At 41.9% G+C, this 18,043-nt stretch overlaps 1 protein-coding gene across 1 annotated transcript in view; it reads right to left on the bottom strand.

Annotated features, from left to right (window-relative positions):
- Nucleotides 1-17,987, bottom strand: part of LOC124258936 (abnormal spindle-like microcephaly-associated protein homolog) — a 54,599-nt gene extending 36,612 nt beyond the window's left edge. Inside the window, 13 exon segments of the mRNA XM_046692995.1 lie at nucleotides 1,474-1,559; nucleotides 2,224-2,369; nucleotides 2,796-2,971; nucleotides 4,649-4,779; nucleotides 5,630-5,771; nucleotides 6,501-6,568; nucleotides 8,757-8,990; nucleotides 10,433-10,582; nucleotides 11,500-11,578; nucleotides 12,221-12,736; nucleotides 12,856-15,826; nucleotides 15,828-16,465; nucleotides 17,331-17,987. Of these exon segments, the coding sequence (XP_046548951.1) occupies nucleotides 1,474-1,559; nucleotides 2,224-2,369; nucleotides 2,796-2,971; nucleotides 4,649-4,779; nucleotides 5,630-5,771; nucleotides 6,501-6,568; nucleotides 8,757-8,990; nucleotides 10,433-10,582; nucleotides 11,500-11,578; nucleotides 12,221-12,736; nucleotides 12,856-15,826; nucleotides 15,828-16,465; nucleotides 17,331-17,879 (5,886 nt within the window). The 5' untranslated portion in view covers nucleotides 17,880-17,987.
- Nucleotides 17,988-18,043: the final 56 nt, after the last annotated feature.

An 18,043-nucleotide genomic window follows, 5' to 3' on the forward strand; every position in this document is an offset into this window, starting at 1 on the left:
CATTGTTTGATACGCAGCTGTTGGTGGTGGTAGGTGGGGGGTGTTTGTAAAATCCTAAATATATCGAGAACAAAATACAGTAAAATAATGGCTACAGAAGTGTTGTAAAGAATGCATGGCAGGAAATACCGTGTGTATTAAATAATATTTCAAGAGAGTAGTTATTAAATCACATTATTCACAGTGTATTAATTATTTAACCCAATTGCGTTGATAAATATTTTTCTTAAAGTGAAATTTTTTTGAAACATAAATTTGTAATGCCTCATCATGTGTATATCTCTATTTGATGACTACTTGTATATATTTAAATTGCATAATCAAATTTAGATTTATGGATGAGAAAAGAAACTTGATTTTGCACGTTAACTTGTATCTACTTGTAGATTACTTTAATGATAAACTAAGACAAAATCACTCCATGACCGAAAAGAGATATCAGTATGTTGAGCTCTGCAATGGGCATGACAGACTGTCTGACAACGGCATGCCAAGGGAAACCACTCCCATCTTATGATATAAAGTAAAATTATCTGTTCTTGAGTTAATGAAAAGGTCACGGCCATTGTTAATCGAACGCTGACACCATTCACTATTATCCTTTCCTTGATTATCAAGAAGGTATGTTGTTTCACACTTATTCCAACATTGAATCGGTGGGAATAGTACTTTGTGATATCGACTTCGATAGTTATGTGTTTCACTACAGTAAATAGCAATGTATCCGGCGTTAAATCGGTTGTGCAGTCTCCGTGTTGTTGAAGAGTCGAAGCGAACCACACAGTTTTATGCAATATAAGTCCAATCTCCAAACGTAAAGCTGATTATTTGCGTGAAACAGACACTAATTTGAATGAAATTTCTAAAATGACTTAAATGATCTTAGCTCCTTACAATTGGTCCGGACCAATTGTAAGTTTCGATTGTAACTTACAATGATCTTAGCCTACAATTGCTTTGTGCAAGTAGATGGCGATTGTAACCGAAGCCTAAGATCGCGATCTTAAGGAATTACAATAATTGTAGCGCTAAGATCGTTCTGTGCAAGTGGGCCCAGAACTATACACTGACTCTGAGTGGCCCAATCCTTATGTCAGCCACTCCCCAGATGCCGAGCACCATGCAGGGAAACAACATTGACCATCCTCCAGCTTCTGTTGCTAGGGCATCATCCACATGGCCTGGGATTGAACTGACAACCTTGCACTCTTCAGGGATTGGACTTACCATGAGGTTGTACTTGGGTGTTTGGGATTGTGCTGTTTATACTGAGGGTGTGAGGTTATGCTTGTAGGTCTGATATTGGGTTTATCTTGCTGAATTTAAATTGGTAGCACAGATGTTTCAGTTGTAGAGAGGTTTTCATGGCTGTATTGAGTTTGACACAGTTACAGTGCGGTTGTAGGGTCACAGTGAGACTGTATGGGTTGACCTGAAATTATGGAGATTGTACTGAGGTTGTGGGGGTTCTACCTGGAAGTGAAAGATGAGATGCCAAAGAATCTTGAGGGTCTTCTCACGATGTCCATCAACAATATCTCTGGCTCCGATTTTGCCCCCTGAAACCAAAACAAACTTGTAATGTGGGTGTCACATGCTCTCAGACTTACAAATGTATGGATAGTCACAACTGTGTAGTATGAGTGGCTTTAAGGCAGTATGATGTCAACGATTAACGCTCAAATGATCCATAACCTGTGAAAAGGCTAGGCAGGACAAATTTAAATACTTATTTTATTCTACATAATATACAAATTATGTACAAAGGGGGCATTCAGACAAAACATTTAATCTTTCTTTAATGGAACCGACGATGGACAACAGCAAAGATTTGAAAGGTATTTTCAGGACAGCACCAATTAATACTCCAGTAATATTGTGATGGCGTGTAGGAAACTGTATCTATACCATACATACAGATATTGATAAGATAAGCAATGCCCTGTATCATCATCACTGACACGCATTCAACCAAATCACTAATCAACCACCAGATCCAATACGTTGCCTCTTAAGACAGGAAATGTTATATCGGGACCAATTATGATAGGCTATTCCCATAATCGCCTTAATCGTATGTTTACATTATTCAATTACATGCAATTAGAAAACAACTTTGAATTAAAAACTGAGGACTTAAACTATTCTAAAGTTAATTGAAAAAAATTGTGTCTTTCTCAGTTTGCTGGTTGGGGATAGGTTTTGAATCTTGGAGAACCATACCATCAAGCTTGGCCACATCAAGTCCCCGCTCAGTCAGTGCCCGGAATACCATCTCTATGTTGTGTATCTTCTGTAGACGGCTGACTGCTGGAGCTCGCAGGCACTTCACTAGATTCCACTCCCCTGTCAGGAGCTCTAACACCCGGCTGTACAAGACGCACAAGTGTAAGAAACACTGACATTCATTATTTGATCAAAGCACAACATGAAGAATAATAAACTATCTTTTAAAGTGGAAAGTCAGTAAAGTCCAAAGTTTCATGTTGTTATTAATATTTCATTAAGTGAGTGAGTGAGTGAGTGTTTTAACGCCACTTTTAAGAATATTACAGCAATATCATGGCGGGGGGACACCAGAAATGGGCTTCACACATTGAATCCATGTGGGGAATCGAACCCGGTCTTCAGCGTGATGAGCAAACACTTTAACCACTAGGCTACCCAACCAGTAAATATCTTATTAAGAAGGATGTACTGAAAAATATGCCTCTCATTATGAGAATCAAACACAGCCTTGATTTTTCAACAATGGATAGAGATGAAATAGTTTTCCTCTATGCTTGTGTACTTACGAAAGCCTGACACCATCCCTGAGGTCAACACCGAGCTTGGTGACAGCGTAGTCAAATTCATCCATGGCTGTCTGTACGTGGGACACGGTGTAGCCGAAGTACGCCAGGTGCTTGGTGACATCCCCCTCCCCACTCAGGTAATCACGGGAAAACTGAATCAACATGTCCTTGCTGGCCTGGAGACAGGAAACTCACTTAGACACACGGTAAGATTAGAGTTAGTGAGTTTAGTTTTACGCCTAACTCAGCAATATTCCAGCTTATGGCGGTGGTCTGTAAATAATCGAGTCTCAATAATAGAGACACATGGAACTATGCTCTCACACGGTGAGACAGAGACACATGGAACTATGCTCTCACACGGTGAGACATAGAGACACATGATACTATGCTCTCACACGGTGAGACAAAGAGACACATGGAACTATGCTTGAGGACAGAGACAAAGAGACACATGGAACTATGCTCTCACACGGTGAGACATAGAGACACATGGAACTATGCTCTCACACGGTGAGACATAGAGACACATGGAACTATGCTCTCACACGGTGAGACATAGAGACACATGGAACTATGCTCTCACACGGTGAGACAAAGAGACACATGGAACTATGCTTGAGGAGTGAGTGAGTGAGTGAGTGAGTTTAGTTTTACGCCGCACTCAGCAATATTCCAGCTATATGGCGGCGGTCTGTAAATAATCGAGTCTGGACCAGACAATCCAGTGATCAACAGCATGAGCATCAATCTGCGCAATTGGGAACCGATGACATGTGACAACCAAGTCAGCGAAACTGACCACCCGATCCCGTTAGTCGCCTCTTACGACAAGATAGTCGCCTTTTTATGGCAAGCACATGGGTTGCTGAAGACCTATTCTACCCCGGATCTTCACGGGTCCTATGCTTGAGGACAGAGACAAAGAGACACATGGAACTATGCTCTCACACGGTGAGACATAGAGACACATGGAACTATGCTCTCACACGGTGAGACATAGAGACACATGGAACTATGCTCTCACACGGTGAGACATAGAGACACATGGAACTATGCTCTCACACGGTGAGACAAAGAGAAACATGGAACTATGCTTGAGGACAGAGACAAAGAGACACATGGAACTATGCTCTCACACGGTGAGACAAAGAGACACATGGAACTATGCTCTCACACGGTGAGACATAGAGACACATGGAACTATGCTCTCACACGGTGAGACATAGAGACATATGGAACTATGCTCTCACACGGTGAGACAAAGAGACACATGGAACTATGCTCTCACACGGTGAGACATAGAGACACATGGAACTATGCTCTCACACGGTGAGACATAGAGACACATGGAACTATGCTCTCACACGGTGAGACATAGAGACACATTGAACTATGCTCTCACACGGTGAGACATAGAGACACATGGAACTATGCTCTCACACGGTGAGACATAGAGACACATGGAACTATGCTCTCACACGGTGAGACATAGAGACACATGGAACTATGCTCTCACACGGTGAGACATAGAGACACATGGAACTATGCTTGAGGACAGAGACAAAGAGACACATGGAACTATGCTCTCACACGGTGAGACATAGAGACACATGGAACTATGCTCTCACACGGTGAGACAAAGAGACACATGGAACTACGCTTGAGGACAGAGATAAAGAGACACATCAAACTATGCTCACACACACAGATATAGAGACACGTGGAATCCTGCATATTTTTTATCCGTACATACGCCGATAGGGCCCTTATCTGGAGCCCTGGGTATCATCACTGAGCGAAAGATGAGATTTTCAGGAGTCTAAGTATCACACAGCTTCCTATAACCTCACCTTGACATCAGAGTCCTTACAGAACAGGCAGGGGTCATGCTGTATGAGGCGAGCAGTCTTGGCGTGGTCCAGGAAGTACACTAGGAGCAAGAACTTCTTCAGTGCATGCTTTGCAATGGCCTCCGCATACCCTGAAACAGGTGTTTTACAAGGATGGTCAGTTTAGCTTTAAGTAGTGCTGTCATGGTGTGACCTGTAGTAACAACTTGCAGCATACAACTTGGAGTAACAATAAAGATTGTAAACAACTTTGGATTTTTGTGTAGTTTTCAAGTCATGTACAACTCACATCTCATGAGATTCTAAAACATGTCTCGGCAACATGGATTTGTCAAGTGATTAAGAGATACTAGCAATAATGTCAGTATGTTTATCGCATCTCTACAAAAGAAGAACAGAGAGTGTAAATAAGTGTAGGTTCGCAACTGTATTCTCAGGCGAAACACTGTTCAGTTTCTCTTGTAAGATCAAGTCTCTTCAGTTATTTCACCTACATGTCAACACAAATGGATGTCACTTTGTGTGGACACCGATCTAAGTGATTTGACTGAACGATAGCCTTCAACTTGTAGTAGGAACTAGGACTAGGGCTATGTCTAACAACTCAGCTGTAACTAATCGAATGGGACCCTATATCGTTACCATCAGGGTGTGTTGACATCATCAATGAACGTGTGGCATTCAGTGATCACTGATGAATCAGCTGATTATTCCATGGTGATCATAAAGGATGTGTCAATAGATTTTTCATAGACTACAGTCACTTTCACTTTAGGCAGAGAGATAATTTTGAAGTCATTTTCGTGGTCAAGTGACAAGCCTCTCATTCAATGAAAAACTGTCTATTGTGGAAACTTTACATAAAATATGAGAGCATATAAGCCAGATGCATAACCCTGTACAATATATTAAATGTGAGCTGATATGATTAACATTTTGACCATTCTGGAAAATGTATAATACATGGAGGCCATGGTTTACCATCTCTGTAAAGATGTGGCACACTGGGGTGGGCATACACCTGAGCAACGTCTGGGTTGCCAAGGAGACGACACAAGACATAGCGAGACAGGCCAATCACATCACTGTTAGACTGCAGGGGCAGGACTTCACCATAGATAGTCTGAAACATGGACAAGAAAATGTCATGCGACTTTTTGAAAGCATTTAGGTCATATATGAAAAACATTAATCAATAGATACAACGATCCTAAATAAAAGAGTTTGATCAAGCATTGTTTTATGCCACATCAGCAGTTTTTCAGGAATTCTTGCTGGAAATGCCTACAGCTCTACATACTGAAATACAAACATGGGAAAACATGGTCTGAAAAACACCATATGTACCAACTGCTAATTGTATGTTGACAAAAACTGCAATGTCAACTAGACAAGCTTTTACATTCCTCACACTTTTTGCAGACTGACTTGCAAAATTAATCAAGCAAAACTGATACAATTTCTTTTGCAGATTTGTAATCTGATTAGATGACTGTGTAATCTGATTAGCATAGGACATCAAGTTTCTATCAAAAGAGCCAACTGTGTCTATCACTAAAGCCATCTGTGTCTATCACTAAAGCCAGCTGTGTCTATCACTAAATCCAACTTTAAGAAAGTCTCTTAACATGAGACATAAAGGAAAAGAGGTTGAAGATTCTGTTTATAAGGTAACAGTGTACTTCATCAGTTTGGTATGAGACTTTGACTAAATGACCCTTGTTTGTTTTGATTCACATCAGTCAATGATTGACACAGCATGTAGTTTGGGTAAACCATAAACAAAAACAGACACACTAAATGACTAGACATAACCCTGTTTAAACTGGACATGTAGATAGGCTGTGATTACCTCAAGGCCAATCCGCAGCCACAGTGGGTTGTAGCAGAGCAGCATGTCCAGGATCCGCTGCTTGATGCCTGAAACAAGTGGTCAAGTCTTCTACAACCCAGCACAACATCCACAACTCTAGAGCATGATCAGCCAAGGTGAAACACTAAATCTACCAGTATTCTATTCATGATATCATTTGTAATGCTGAAAGGTGGTTATGTAAATTCTTAATGACAGCAGAGACAATATTCACAAATCATATTTGGACATTAAAACCAGACACATTTTGCAGGAACAGTTTTGCCAAGAGGATGTAAATTGGTGTGATGTGTGACATCGGATACAAGACAATGCCACATAATGAAGCATCCTTGATGATTACGCTGAGGGACAGCTCACCAATACATTGATGCATCTCCCAAGTGATTACAGGACATAAATATCTCCATCTGATCCAATGATCCCCCTACCCCATCTTCCAATACACTCTCTCGACTACACACTAATATCTCCATCTGATCCAATGATCCCCTACCCCATCTCACATCTGATACCATCACCACCCTACCCCATCTTCCAATACCCTCTCTCGACTAGACACCTTTATCTCACATCTGATCCAATGATCCCCCTACCCCATCTTCCAATACCCTCTCTCGACTAGACACCCATATCTCACATCTGATACCATCACCACCCTACCCCATCTTCCAATACCCTCTTTTAACTAGACACCCATATCTCACATCTGATACCATCACCACCCTACCCCATCTTCCAATACCCTCTCTCAACTAGACACCCATATCTCACATCTGATCCAATGATCCCCTACCCCATCTTCCAATACCCTCTCTCGACTAGACACCCATATCTCACATCTGATCCAATGATCCCCCTACCCCATCTTCCAATACCCTCTCTCAACTAGACACCCATATCTCACATCTGATACCATCACCACCCTACCCCATCTTCCAATACCCTCTCTTAACTAGACACCCATATCTCACATCTGATCCAAGGATCCCCCTACCCCATCTTCCAATACCCTCTCTCGACTAGACACCCTTATCTCACATCTGATCCAATGATCCCCCTACCCCATCTTTCAATACCCTCTCTCGACTAGACACCCATATCTCACATCTGATACCATCACCACCCTACCCCATCTTCCAATACCCTATCTTAACTAGACACATCTCTCATCTGATACCATCACCACCCTACCCCATCTTCCAATATCTCTCGACTAGACACCTTTATTGCACATCTGATACCATCACCACCTACTCCCCATCTTCCAATGCACCCCTCTCGACTAGACACCTATATCTCACATCTGATCCAATGATCCCCTACTTGACACCCATCTCAATACCTCTCTTAACTAGACACCCATATCTCACATCTGATACCATCACCCCTACCCCATCTTCCAATATATCTCTCAACTAGACTGTCCATATCTCAACACCTGATACCAAGCACCCTATCTCCCAATCTTCCAATACCCTCTCGACTAGACACCTTTATTCTCACATCTGATCCAACATCCCCTACCCCATCTTCCAATACCCTCTCAGCACAAACTAGACAACCCATCTCTCACATCTGATACCACAGCACCCTACCCCATCTTCCAAACCCTCTCAACTAGACACCCCATATCTCACAATCTGACCATCATCCCTGGAAATGATTACACAGCACAATACCTACCCACAACTATCTGACACAACACCCATATCTCTGAAATGATTAGACAGCACAATACAACCAGACACCCTATCTCTGAAATGATTACACAGCACCTCACAACTGACAACATGACCCAGACACCCTATCTCTGAACACCATTACACAGGACAATACCCCATCACAACTGACAACCGACACCCTATCTCTGAAATGATTACACAGCACAATACCCCACAACTGATAACCCGACACCCTATCTCTGAAATGATTACACAGCACAATACCTCACAACTGATAACCCGACACCCTATCTCTGAAATGATTACACAGCACAATACCCCACAACTGATAACCCGACACCCTATCTCTGAAATGATTACGCAGCACAATACCTCACAACTGATAACCCGACACCCTATCTCTGAAATGATTACACAGCACAATACCCCACAACTGATAACCCGACACCCTATCTCTGAAATGAGTACTCAGCACAATACCCCACAACTGATAACCCGACACCCTTTCTCTCAACCCACCTATATCTCGACACCCTATCTCTCAACCCACCTATATCTGCGTGCACCATCCTGTCTCTCCTGACTGAGATCCTCTTCTTCTCCACCTCATACTCCAGCTTCATGATGACACTCACACTCTTCTCTGACTGATACAACTGACAGGCTGCGCGGCGGAGACGGTTGAGCCGTCGTCGGGCTGTGTATGCTCGGATAGACAGCACTTCCTTTGTTGGTGCAAGACAGGTGGATGTCTTCAAGTCCGTGTTGAGAGTACCAGCATCAACTAGATTGATACACACACTGTTTTAAACACCCACATATCACTAATGATTGAGCAGGATAAAATTGTCATGAGTGTATCACAAAGCATCAAAGACAAATAATAATGTTAACTTCTAACGTTAATTTGTGTGACACGTATCATCCTGCTTCAGATTCTTTACCATTACAGAAATAAGTGACAGGCTTGTTGTGAAGATATGTTGTTTGGGATCTGCTAACAATTCCATATATTTCACAGCCGCCAAGTATCATTTTGTCTCAGCACAGAATGACATGAAGTAACCAATGGACCAAGGACATTTCATCCTCTTGATATTGTGTAGTGATTCATTCATTTACATATTCCTTAAGCAGGCACCGAGCAAGCAAATTTTTTCGTGTAAGCCCGATAGGTTGCAAAGCTTTACATTTAGATAGTATTGAGGACTTGCCTAACATTTTTCGCAACAATCATATGTAAGCCCAGGCTTTTTTTTATAATGACAGCTACGCCCTTGTTATGTGACTGAGCAAAACTATTGTGCAAGTTCAAATTTCTTCATTTTGTCTTTTCATTATGTAAAACATTTAGAAGGTGTATAGCCCTGCAGTATTAGCACCATGTCCAGTATAAAGGGGTGTGTCTAAGTGTCTGGGATTACAACTGTCCTTTGCCAAAATTATTTTATTTAACTTTGGAATTTTGGACATGTTAGACTGCAATCAGTGTTATAGTGTAACACAGTGTAATGCTGAATACTGCCTTCTTTCTTCCCATTAGTTGTCACCCATACTAGTCACCTGTACAATTTACAAAACCATAACCTTGATTATCATTGGTTATAATTACTGACATGAGCAGCAGACAACATACTAGTGGTGTTCCAATTAATTGAAATAAATGAAGATTGGTCGCAGTGACCATACGACCAAGCAATCGATTACATTTTCTCATAATCGAACACAAACGATTTTGGAACTACTTTTTAGTGTTTGAAATGCTTGATGATGGAACAGATCTTAGAAGTTGACAGAGCCTGAGAACATGTTTAATTCTTAGAAAACTCACTTCACTTGCTGAAAAGTCATGAGTGAATATTTCTTGAAGACACTGGAAACTTTATGTTCTGAACTTCATGATATAATAGTCATCACTTTAAAGTAGCAAGTTGCATCATTTTACACAGACTGTGAAATTTGTCAATGCAATTTGCGCAGTTTCTAAATAAAACAAAAAACAACAACAGAGAACCACAAGTTTTTTTCTTTATATGTATCTGCAATAACAACTTAACCTGAATAGGAAAATCTGAAAAATGATGCTAACCAATTCTTTTCGATGATTGCTCGTTGGTAATGAACCAATCATCAATTGTGAGATTTCAACCAATTCCCAACACTACAACATATATCACTGACTGTATTATGACTAGTATTGAGCATTGTGAAGATTGCAGTACAAACCCCTGGTTTTGTTGACCACGTAGTTATATTCATCTGGTGGTGTGAGGACGAAGTTAAGCCAGTGCACGAAGCCCCGGTCCTGCTTCTCCATCCATCGTTCGTCATAGTACATGTTCTTGGCTGCGTATGGTAGAGGGTGCCTTGGCATACCTACAACACAGGACAACTCCCATACAGATATGAACTCGAAAATTCAAGGCCTAGTTCAAGGCTTACAACTGTCATTTCCAAGCCTTTTTACGGAAAATTTGGGTTCTTGGCCTTTGTCAATATTTTTTTCTGTAAAACCAGCATACTCCCCTACAAGACCTTAAAGTCAGTATGAGATGTATTAATACTTTTATTACTGACTGACTGAGTTTGGTTTTACGCAGCTTCTAGCAATATTCCAGCAATATCACGGCGGGGACTCCAGAAATGGGCTTCACTCATTGTACCCATGTGGGGATTCGAAAGGATTTTTGACGTTCAAGGCTTTATTCAATGACTTCCCTAACGCCCCAATATACTTTTATTAACTTGTAAAAGTCATTTTGCACAAATTCAAGGCCTCTAAGCTATTTTTGTTATTTTCAAGGCTTTTGACATTCAAGGGCTATGCAATGTTATGACAGAAACATAGAAACCAGAATGCTGTCACATTGAATCACACTCACTGTAATATGACAGTTTCCACTGAGAACAGTTACGAAAGTACTGTGTGACCTCAGATCCATGAAAATGAGATAAATATCCATCTTAAAACTGGCTGAATGTGACTTCACAAACATTTAGCCCCTCCTTTCCACACAGATTGATAGCGGCAGTTGGGCAGCCTAGTGGTTAAAGGGTTTGCCCATCACGCGGAAGACTTGGTTTTGCTTCATGCTGAATACCCACATGGGTACAATGTGTGAAGCCCATTTTTGGTGTGCCCCATCGTCATGATATTGCTGGAATATTGCTAAAAGCAGCGTAAAACTACTAAACTCACTCACTCACTGAGATTGATAACTATTCACATTGCTCTTTTCAATTTGTAATTCCCTGGTTTATTTTGTGAAACACATTACATATGAAACACTGACCTTGTTTTTCTTTCTTGAGAAGAATCAGCTTGGACTGCGCCAGCGCCTTTAACTGGAGGCTTACTTTTCTTGGTGGTCGCTGTTAACCGAGACAGGAACCCTGCAATAATCAGTCATCAGCTATAGATGTCACGTTTTTAAAAGAATATGCAAATCACATGGTATTGTGACAATTCTTTATAAAAACAATGGTGCAAGTGTAGAGGATGTGGTTAAAATATATTTTGAATTGGGAGCAATTTTGTGAACATGAGATGGTGGCGCCAAACACAAAGCATAACAGGTTTATGTTTTATCTTGAATCCTTATTGCATGTTGAAAGTTGGAAATTTTGTGAATTAAAACCCTGTACATGATATAGGTAGCAGGGATTTATTCAGGATTCAAAACTATGAGTTGTTGGCATTCAAACTGTAAAAGGACATGGAACAGATGATAGTTTGCAGGGGTGGAAATAACCCATTGCCCGACGTCCGAGTCCAGTGTTTTTTTCTGTCGGGCAAGCAAATTTGTATATCACACTGTACCGGTGTCCAGTTGACTTTCCAATGTTTATCATGTTGTTTATTTAAAAAATCAACAAGAAAACGGCGGTATAGTGGAAAAATTATCAGGGCAAGTGATTTTACATGTGCCACTGTACCAGATTACACTAGCAATTTTAAAGTTATTTCCAACCCGGGTTGCGAGAGTTGGTATAACAATGATTAGGAGTACAAACAAATGTCAGCTTACCTGGTTTCTTGGGCTGAGTGTTCTCTGTGGGGTCCGATTTTGACCTCTTCTTGGAGTTCTGCTTCTCAACAGTGTCCTTGTCTTCTGTCAGGTTCCGCTTCTTCGTCACCAGATTCAGTCCCCGGGACAAGAGGGGTTTCTTTTCTTGGCGCTTCACCTCAGCCTTCACACACTTATCTTTCTCGGCTGTCTCCATGGCGATGAACATCTTGATACTATTCTCCTTTCCATCTTTAACCGACTTATCTGTTGACATGTCAGACTTTACAGGTGTTGGAGAAACCTTGGATGCCCGCACCTTCCTTCTCTTCTTCCCTTCCTTTGTCTGATCATCAGGTGTTGATTTCTTGCCCGCCTTCAGTAAGTTCATAGTTTCTTTCACCTCAGGAATAGCAGGCTTCAGTGCTGTTTCAACAACTTTTTGTTGCATGTGAGTGATTGGTGGAATATTCTCAGCATTTTCATTCCTTTCAAATACAGAATCATTCATGCTCAGCTCTTCCTGGCAAATTGGTTCTTCAAATGATTCCTTTGATTCACAGTCTGGTGTTTTTTCAAAAATATCACCTGATTCTGACAGGCTAGACTTAGACCGACTTATATTAGACACATTCAATGAACATTTTCCACCATCCAGAATTGATCGTCAACAAGTTTCTTTGATTGGTCAGATGAGTTTTCAAACAGGTCAACAGATTTGGACTGATTTGAATCAGACAGGTCAGATGTATATTTTCTTGAGTCTAAAGAATCAGCAGAGTACACACTGCTCGTGGATTTGAGGGAGGAGACACTCTCTCCTTGTTTATCCTCCAACTGGCCGACAACTAGACTGTCCTGTTCATCATCATCCAAGGGGGGAAACAGACGACGAGGGTTGGCAGACACATCGAGGACTTTGGGTTTCGAGATGACATGGGTTGATCTGCGTGAGTTCTCTGAAGAAGGACTATTCGGAATAGCAGTTGGTGTGACAGAGAACATGGGGGATGTGATAGTGTAGGAGTTTGAGCGAGGCCTTGATTGTGGACTGCTGGTGATTTCCCATGAACGCGTCTGCTCCTGCAATGTCTGCAGCTCTGTGACATTAACAGTTTTCTCGTAACTGTCAACCTTCTTGAAACTGTAACTTGCTTTCTCGTTTTCAGTAGCCATGCCTAGTATCTTCTTTCTCTTGCAGTAGCCTTCTTTGGACTCAGAAACACTCACAAAGGTTTCTTCCTTGGCAGCAACAACAAACTGACCATCTGCATCTACTTCTGTCTCCTTAGTATCTTTAACAGTTGCTTTGGTAGCCTCAATGAGGGCATCTGAGGGTCTGGATTTTGTGACGGTTAGTGTTATCCTCCTGGTCACCTCCACATCAGGACTGGATGGGATTCTAGTCGGAGAACCAATATCCCTGAAGATGGATGACAGGACAGGGCTTTTACTAGGTGACATGGGGTCGGCTCCAAACAACTTCTTCCCAGAGAATCTCCTAGTGTTGCCATTCAGAGAATGATCTTTACAAAAGATACCACTAATACTTGCTTGAGTAAAGGACTTTGGTGTGTTTGTAACTGAGGATGTCATAGACAACCCTTCCCCTGACAGAGACTCTGGGACAACTGACAGAGATGGCCGCTCCTTCGTGACAGTCATTGACATCCGGCCAACACAAGACTCCCCCACAAATACGTTGTTGAACATCTTGGATGGAGAACCAAATTCAACCTTTTCCAATCTCGACAGTATCTGCTGTTCCTTCAAGTCATCTGTCATGGATAATTCTGAATGGGACTTCTCTGCATCACCTGCAGAAGACAGTCTTCTAACATCAGTTAACAATGGTTGCCAAGATCCTCTCTTTACATCCAACACTTCTACAGGTCTTTCTTTTGTGCGAGTTTCTGATGCGATTGATTTTGACTCAACAATTTTCTGTCCTTCATCAGCAAACAGTTGTTTTCCAGATCCTCTTCTCATATCTGATATTAGCACTGAAGGCTTTTCCTTTGTGACAGTTGCTGATGAGTTTTGTTCAAACTCATTCTCATCAGCAGCAAACAAACATTTCCCTGACGTTCTCCGTTCTTTGGTGACTTCCATGAATGGCCTGTCTTTAGTGACAGTGGCAGATGAATCCTTCACATCCTCTTCTACAAACAACTGCCTCCCTGACGACCGGTCCATGTCAGTAGTCATCATGAATGGCCTGTCTTTGGTGATGGTGGCAGATGAATCCTTCACATCCTCTTCTACAAACAACTGCCTCCCTGACGACCGGTCCATGTCAGTAGTCATCATGAATGGCCTGTCTTTGGTGATGGTGGCAGATGAATCCTTCACATCCTCTTCTACAAACAACTGCCTCCCTGACGACCGGTCCATGTCAGTAGTCATCATGAATGGCCTGTCTTTGGTGATGGTGGCAGATGAATCCTTCACATCCTCTTCTACAAACAACTGCTTCCCTGACGACCGGTCCATGTCAGTAGTCATCATGAATGGCCTGTCTTTGGTGATGGTGGCAGATGAATCCTTCACATCCTCTTCTACAAACAACTGCCTCCCTGACGACCGGTCCATGTCAGTAGTCATCATGAATGGCCTGTCTTTGGTGATGGTGGCAGAGGAGTTCTGATTGCCAACAGATTTTTTACAGTCAACATCATCATCACTTTGGTTCTCCTTCATCTCAGCATCAGAGGCTTCAACACTGGTCAGAAACACTTCTGTTCTAGTCTTCCTGGTTTTCTTCACAATAGACTCTCCATTACCACTGCTCCTCCGCCTTACTTTACTGTGGGACTTGGACATCGTCTTCTGTTCCTGTTGACCAGCTTTATGGATATTGGTGAATCTCTGAGACCTTGTCATCTTCTTCTGTCCTTTGGGAGGTTCTTGTGTTTTGGGAGATTTCTTCATTCCCTGCTTTTTCTTTGACACTAAGAAGGTTGCTCGTCTGGGGCTTGGTGCATTGGGAGTACTGGAGAGCTTTTCTTTTTCTGCTTTCTTTGAAATGAAAGTTGCTCGTCTAGCAGATGACAGAGTTGGTGCAAACACACCTGTCTTCCTTGTATGGTTTGTGGAGGTTTGTCTTGTTGTTTTACTGGCCACAATAAACTTGACATTTTGTGTCTTTCTGTTTTCTAACTCAAGGCTCTTTTCATAAAGGCTTGTCCTCACTGACTTTAACTGTTTCACCATAACATCATGAGGTACAGAGCCATTCAAGACTGACCCTGGACTTGGAATGCGAGAGAACCGACGATCGTCAAGGGAATCATTTCTCGTAGAGCTGAGCTCTTCAAGAAAAGAGTTTGGACTGATGATACTTTTTTCAAATTCATCATGGTTGAAATCTGGAGTTGTGTCAAAATATGGCTTCCCGGGAGTAGCACCAATACCAGAGATTCTTGAAGCAAGGGAATCATTTAGGAAACTTTCTGGTGACAAGTATCTTTTCTCGGATTTATCACCATCTGAAATTCTTAGTGGGTTCATCTTCTGCGGTGTCCATGATTTACGAGGTTTCCGAATAATACTTCTGTCCTCTGTGTCCTTAATCTCTTTCCTGTCCAGTGGTGGCCGGAAAACGAAGCGAGTCATTCAAAAAACTGTCTGGGGACAAATATTCCTTCTGTGATTCAGTCCGCTCTGTTGCTCGAAGATCATTTGCTCGCGGAGTTACTGCCCTTTGTGGATCTTTCACAGTTTCTCGGACCTCAACATCTATTATTTCTTTCCTGTCTAAGACAGAGAACTTCAAGTCAGGGCCTCTTGCTTCCAGCTTTGCCATATCTTTTGTCTTTGCCTCATTGGATCTGTTGATAACCACTTCTCTCAGAGGGGAGGTTTGCATGATAGAACAACAGGAATCCACAAGATGAATATTTTCACTCTCTGTCTTAGGAATGGGGCTGAAATCAGAAACAGGTAGTGTCGGGGAGCATCCAATGTCAGTCATCTTATTATAAACACTTGATCGGCAGATGGAGGAGTTTGTGTCCTTAGCAATGGCTGTTGACTCCATCCGTGGGGGAGGGAAAGAAACTGGATGTCCCTTGTTCTGGGCGGTTTGGTTTTGAACTTGGGTGTTTTCTTGCAGGACACGGAACTTCCCTGGAATGAATGGCTCTTTCTCAGCTTCTTGTGGACTGTAGTTGTCACGGATACAGGCAAGTCCTGGAGTGTGGAGGATGGAGAAGGGGCGTTTTACTTTGGCACCAAGCAATCCTTTCTTCTGCTGAAATGGCATAACATATTGTTAGTAATATTACTGCTTAGCCAGGCTGATGTACTGTTATTGTTAACACCGGTGACTTTTACACTCATTTATTGCATTCATAAACATTATAAATAAGAACAAAATCCTTTCAACACTAAACACGGTCAACCAGTATCAAAACCCAAGCCTAAAAGTGTACATCTCATGTATATCACTTGGATTAATTTCGTTTCAAATAATCATGTTAATTAGAGTATATTAACCCATCCCCATAATCCTGTCAAAGTGATCAGCAAGTTAACAGGTTCAGAACTGCTCTTCAACCTATGCTAAATCATAAGCATGATAAGAGGAGACCAGTATCAATGCTAACGCCTAATGTCTTATTGATGTCAATTGAATGGGATGGTCTGTCCAGGTCTTGATTACTTACAGACCGCTGTCTTTTAGCAGTTTAAACAGCCAATTAAGAAAACAAAAATCCTGACATGTTTGAATGGATCAATAACCAAACATATATATCTGTACAGTTCTGAATTCCTGTATCTTTCGAGTGAAATGAAGGGGCGGTGGGGTAGCCTAATGGTTAAAGCGTTGGCTCGTCACGCCGAAGACCCAGGTTCGAATCCCCACATGGGTACAATGTGTGAAGCCCATTTCTGGTGTCCCCTGCCGTGGTGTTGCTGGAATATTGCTAAAAGCGGCGTAAAACCAAAGTCAGTCAGTCAGTCAGTCGAGTGAAATGAAATGGTGGCTGGGTCTGACTCGGACCACTTCAACAAAAACAAAGAGACTTGTGTTTGCCATTAGGATAGGATAACAGCAAACTTAAAACAACTGTTAAAATAATCATAGAGCCGTAACGTGTTCCTATAATACATACCGTCCTTTTAGTAGGTTTTGGTGACTCTGCACAGCCGAGGAGAAATGCCTGAAGCCGGTAGGCAGAATCCACCTTGAACAAAATCATTTCCCGAACATTGCCATCTTCTTCAGGTGTCCAGGAAAATGTTAAAACTACGCTCTCTAGAGCTGGAACCGTAAAGGATTTTGAGTCAACCTCAAATTTCTTTTTGTGTGGAAATTTCTCAATAGTAACACTTTGTTCATAGTCGTGGACATTTTTCACAAGAAGATGTCGATGTCTTGATTTTCCAAGTTTGATTTTACCGAATGAAATTTTGGGAGGATTCGTGAAGTGTGTCAACAGAAGAGTTTCCATATTTTCCATGCTTTTCCGTTTTCCACCTCCCGAGGAACGTCTTTTCTTCTTTTCACAGGCGATCTCCAATTTAGTTGCTGGTGGGGTTTCAAACCAGGATTTTCTACTCCGTCTGCTTGGAGTGGCTGTCTGCTCCAAGTCATCACATACATTGTTCAGCGATTGCCACGCCGAATCGCCAGCCACACTACTAACGGGATTGTTATCCATGATAAGGAAGATCAAATCTTATCTTTTCACCGTTTCTACCATCTCTTCTCTAAAACCCTAACACACACGCATCCCCGTGAGTGTTTAGTTGGTGTTTGTGTTCGAATTTCGAACCGTTCTGCATGCGTCCAATCAAATTATATGTCTATCACAAATCCAACCAA

Source organism: Haliotis rubra, unplaced genomic scaffold (assembly GCF_003918875.1).
Source record: "Haliotis rubra isolate DU_JTF1 unplaced genomic scaffold, ASM391887v1 Scf703, whole genome shotgun sequence".
NCBI lineage: Eukaryota > Metazoa > Mollusca > Gastropoda > Lepetellida > Haliotidae > Haliotis > Haliotis rubra.